We start from the raw sequence: 5482 nt of genomic DNA, 5'->3' as shown, positions 1-5482 counted from the left end.
TTCGCATACACTTTCTGAATCTAACCACAGAACTCCATCACCGTCTCTCTCGCTTCCGTAAGATTCTATCACTTCCATTCTTCCTCTTCTCATGCACTTTCTGAATCTAACCACAGAACTCCATCACCTTCTCTGTCGCTTCCATAAGATTCTATCACTTCCTTTATTTATTTTAAAGATATTTATTTGTTTATTTAGCTGCACTGGGTGTTAGTTGCGGTGAGTGGGTTCTCGTTCCCTGGCCAGGGATCAAACCCGGGCCCCCTGCATTGGGAGCACAAAGTCTCAGCCCCTGGACCACCAGGGGAGTCCCTGCCTGCTTTAAAAATACACCTGCCGGGGACTTCCCTGGTAGTCCAGTGGCTGAGACTCTGCAGTCTCAGTGCAGGGGCCTGGGTTCCATCCCTGCCTGGGAACGAGAGCCCACACACTGTGAGCAAGTAAAGCTCTTGAGCCACAGGCAGCAAGTCCGTGGGCCCAACAACAAGTCCTGCGGGCGGCAACCACGACCCCACACAGCCTAACGAATGAAAACATATATATAATAGAATTTATTTAATTGGATCCTTCTTTATCTTCCTTCTGATACTGTCTACTTTTAGAATGGCAAAAAGGTGTTAAATTTTAGGGTATATGAAGATCTTCCTTTTTAAAAAAATCTACTTCAGTTTCTTAAAGTAGCAGGACTCTAGAGAAACGGGAGCTGGGATGTCTTGTCTAATGTGCTTTGATTCTGTATTATCTTGTTTCTTTTTTTCCCCCTAGAGATAAGAGATATTCCACCAATTTCAAGAGATTGGAGTTATGAAAAGAATTTTCAAATAATCAGATTGTTTGCTTCTGGAAGATAGAGAAAAGAAATTGGGATGGATGATTCCTGAAGTTTCTTATTCAGTATTTCCACTTATATAGTTCAGCCTATCTAGTCCTAGTATGATCTTTTGAATGTAACTAAAATACTAGTTTTTGGAAATGTTCACATCAGATCATAAAATCTGGGTTATGTAATGCCCAGAGGGATACACACTGGGAGACAGAGTAATTAATCTAAACGGAGCTAACGTCTGCTAGCTTTTTACCAAGTGTTTACCAAATGTGCCACGTACCTTCCTAAGGGCGTTATATGCACTGCCTTATTTCACTTCATTACAGTTTTAGGAAGTAGAGGCTGTTTATTTACTGTATTTTACAGATGAGCTAAGTGAGGTTCAGACATGTGAGGTCATTCTCCAGTGTCACTCAGCTTGTGAATGAGAGGACTGAACCAGCACTTAGATTTGACCCTAAAGGCTAATGAAGGAGCTATTATCTCCGTTTGGGAAATGAGTGCGTCAGAGATGTTAAGTAAACTTGGCCTAGAGATAAATAACAGTAACTAACAGTGGTGTCACGATCTGAATGCATGTCTGCTTTTCTCTAAAACTTATGGTTTTAACTATCCTAAATTCTAAGATATCGTTGAGCCTTAAGGAACACAATAAGAGAACACAGCACAGTGAGAATATTAGGATTTTTAAGAAATCAGGTTGGGCGCTGTTACACACCTCATCATATTTATTCATCTCTGCTGGGTCTTGGTTGTCGCACACAGAATCTTTTTAGTTGCAGTATGAGAATTGTGCTCTAATTACTGTATAGAGTTGAAGTGAAGTGAGGTGTGGGTCGCTCAGTTGTGTCCGACTCCTTTCGACCCCCACTTCACTTCAACTGTATATAGTAATTAGTTCCCTGACCAGGGATTGAACCCAGGGCCCCTGCATTGGGAATGCAGCGTCTTAACCTTTCAAAGATAAACCCCATTATAAATCAGGTCTTAAAGACTAAGGTTTTGTGCCACATTGCTAGATTAAGGGAGAAGGACCTAAATGGCAGTGATAACTTGGCATATAGTGAATGAGAACCTCTGAGGGCAGGAAAGGGACTTAAAAAAATATGGTGTCCGTGGGAGATGCCTTTATTGATTTATTGACTGCATTTGGCTGCTGTGCTTCCAGTCTCAGTTGCAATTCCCACATGGAGGCTGTTCCCACCCTTCCTGTGTCCCTTGAGCTTAGCAGGCACTTCCTGTCCTATTGGAAATGAAAGTTAGAGATTGGGGGTGTGGTGTGTGTGTATTTACTCTGCAGAATGTTGGTACTGTTTGTCCTTTTATTATAGCAAAAAGGTGACAGGAGAACTAGAATAGAGACTGGGACTTCATCTAAGGGAGGGTTTGGTCTTAATGTTTGTTGTGGCAAAGCAGACAGGTTAATTCATTTCTTAGAATATGCACTATGACAGGGAGGGGGCCTTAAGAAGGGATTTGAAGGCTTTCATCCTATATCCCTGTTCCACTTGGACTAGATTGGTAAATTACTGGATAGCGTTCTTAAATTTTTGGTTTCCTACAAGTTTATTTTATTGTTAAGGCACCTTCTACAGCACATTCCTTTTGTACTGTTTAGAGGTAAGTGTTGCAAGTGTGTTAAATTTTTTACTCTTAAGTTAATGTTCCTTTCCTTCTAAGATCTTTGTATTTTTCTTCTCTGTGAAGCATGTCTTTATTTAAAATAGTTATTTATTTATTTTTCTGCAGTTTAGAGACAGCTTGAAGCAAACATCCCAACTCTGTGAACTTCAGCTCGGGCATAAACTTCAGATTGGGTGAGTAATCGTTTCAGTTTCATGGACCTTGAAGCTCGGAATAGTGGGATGAAGATTCATATAAGGTAGCTAACAATTGTCAAAGAAATCACTAGGCAATTATGTCTCAGTAAAGCTGGGGAAAAGAATAAAGAAAGCAGTAAGCATCAAGTTTCATGACATAGTCCAGTTTGAAAAATCCTTTTTGAAGTCGCACCTGGGGGAATCTGAAAGGATTAAGAAGCATCAGCCCATTAGCGTGACCCAAGAGGAATAAAACTGTCCGAGGGTCTGAAACTAGTTATTTTCCATCCTCTGTTTTGCTTGTCTCTGACCTTAGATGAGCTCTTTGTTTGTTATTCTGTGTGTTAAGCTCGCTGTAAATATAAAGCGGGGGGGGGGGGGGGGGGGAGTAGTGAGCTTATTTTCTTCGCCTGTTCTACAAGGCAGTGTCCCTTTAAAATCAAGCTTGGAATCTTACAGCCAGCTGAGATCTAAGGAGAAAATGTCCTCTTTTTTTCCATGAGAATCTGAACTTGTACAAAATAAATAGGGAAGGGGATAGAGTTGAAAGAGGTAGACCTAAAAACTTCTTTTTGGTCTAACTGCTAAGCCTATGAAAAATTAAAAAATAACATCTTGGGCATTAGGACCCAGTGGAAGAGCCTCACTCAGACTGGGGTTAACTTCTATCAGTGACGTGAACAAGCAGCCCTGGCTCATTCTTCACTCCCCCCCTCCTCCCTTCTCCCTCTCCCTTCTCTTCCTCCCTCCCTCCCTCCTTCTCTCCCTTCTTTCCTCTCCCTTTCCCTCTCCCTCTCTCTCTCTTAGCTTCCTGACATTAAAGAGAAAATGCTGCTATCAGTGACGTCCAGGCCTGGGATTTCGACTTTTGGCTATAACAAGAACAACAAGAAGGTAGGGAAAAGTGCTGTTTTGGAATTCGGCTACTTCCTTTTCTGGGGACCGGGGGCGCCCTTGGCTTTAACACTCTCCTTAAGAGGGAGCAGGCTTCCTCTCCTCTCAGCTGCTCTCTTTTTCCACCTCTTTTTTTTGGTCATCTTTTCTTACCTGGTTCTGGAGTTCCAGGAATTCACAGTCCCTTACCTGAGGCCTGAGAGTGCAGTGGAATTAAAAACAAATCACGCTTTGCAAGTTCGGAGCTTTCTGAAGTTAGTTTGACTTCCTGCTGATGTATCCAGTTTTCACAGGGAAAATATGTCACCTCAAACCCTGGCCCCCAGCCTGCTCACTCCAAGGTTATTTCATTGTTTTGATTAACTGCCTTCTCCTCCAGCCCACCTTCCTTCCTACCATTCCATCAGCATTATCAGGTAGCTTGAAGACAGTCAGTGAAATCACAGCTTCATCTGAGCACTGAGCCTACTCTTGGAGCTTAGATGGAGACTCTACTCCACCCAGCCTGTAGGCTAGGAGTTTTTAAGATAAGACCTTGGGAGTTGAGGCAGAAAGTTCTGGTCTTCTTTGGGGTCTGCTGCTAAGCTGGGGCTTCCTGCTCTGCAGATAGCCAGGCTCAGCAGGGGTCTTTGAAGGCTTTTTGATTAACCCACAGCTGCCAGAGAGCTGTGCGATGCTTGGGCACAGGGGCAGTCTGGGGCGAGGTACACAGCTGTGCCCACAGTTGCCAAGGAGTATCCCCGGGCGGTTTCTTGGCATTTCTGACGAGGAGGAACTTTATGCCGTAGCAGAAAGACCCTTTACCTCTGTCTTGATTTTCTAGCTGTTCTTTGTAGAAAAAAGGTGCCGTGTATATTTTAGGATATTTTGCTCATCTGATGGATTGTTGGGGTGTGGGAAGGGATTCTTGATACTTTCTTAAACACCCAAGGAGACTGTTACAGGTGAACAAAGTATCTGATCAAGGCGGTGAGTCAACGTTTGGAACCGAAACACCTGGTGTTAGTTTATCTGGCATTCATTCTGTCATTGCTTCCCTGGGGGCTCAGACAGTAAAGGATCTGCCTGCGATGCAGGAGACAAGTCTGATCCTCGGATCGGGAAGATCCCCTGGAGAAGGGGATGGCGGTCCACTCCAGTATTCTTGCCTGGAGAATCCCATGGACTGGGGAGCCTGCTGGGCTGCAGCCCATTGGGTGGCAAAGCGTCGGACACGACTGAGTGGCTAACACACACATGCGCACGGGTACACACACACACACACACACACACACACACACACACACACACACACACACGCTCTATTATGTCCTTAAGAAATAGGGGTTCATGTGTTATCAATTTTATACACACACACATAAATCAATAGGATTTTCACAGAGGGATAGCTCATCTGTCTTTATTCTCTTCAAATCTTGTGTAGTACTGTATAAAAGTTTTCCTTCCTAATTTTTTCCCTCCAGGTCTCTCAGATTACCCATTAAAATACAATAAAATGAATTCCAGAAATTGGTTTTTTCCTATTAGTACCCATGGATTTGATGCTATCTAAAATATTCTTGTTTCTTGGCTCTGTACTTCCTTTTCCCCTTGTTGTATAGGAAACATTTAACCAGCCTCTAAATCTAGGATATTGTAGGGCAGGGGTCCCTAACCTCTGGGATCTAATGTCTGATGTCCTGAGGTGGAGCTGATGTAAGAGTAATAGAAATAAAGTGCACAACGAATGTAATGCTCTTGAAGCATCCGAAAACCATCCCACTCCAATCTGTGGAAAAATTGTCTTCCACAAAACCAGGCCCTGGTGCCAAAAAGGTTGGGGATCACTGGTGTAGGGGCGAGGGTTATTATTGTGGACTGGGATTCAAATATCATCTCTCTTTCTGATAACTTGTAAGGTTTGAGAAACGCATTAAGAACCCTGGGATGGGGTAGATCCGTA

General features: G+C 43.3%; 1 protein-coding gene across 3 annotated transcripts in view; it reads left to right on the top strand.

Annotated features, from left to right (window-relative positions):
* Positions 1-2139: 2139 nt before the first annotated feature.
* Positions 2140-5482, top strand: part of RBMS2 (RNA binding motif single stranded interacting protein 2) — a 57800-nt gene continuing 54457 nt past the window's right edge. For 2 of the 3 annotated variants that reach the window (XM_043889858.1, XM_043889849.1), the window contains exon 1: positions 3348-3540. In XM_043889858.1, the coding sequence (XP_043745793.1) occupies positions 3475-3540 (66 nt within the window). In that variant the 5' untranslated portion in view covers positions 3348-3474. Of the gene's footprint in view, positions 2447-2575; positions 2644-3347; positions 3541-5482 lie in introns of those variants that run through there. The other variant, XM_043889841.1, reaches the window with a different exon arrangement.

This window comes from Cervus elaphus, chromosome 3 (genome assembly GCF_910594005.1).
Source record: "Cervus elaphus chromosome 3, mCerEla1.1, whole genome shotgun sequence".
Taxonomy (NCBI): domain Eukaryota; kingdom Metazoa; phylum Chordata; class Mammalia; order Artiodactyla; family Cervidae; genus Cervus; species Cervus elaphus.
The sequence above is the reverse complement of the archived record's forward strand: the minus strand, read 5'-3'. Positions and strand labels throughout refer to the sequence as shown.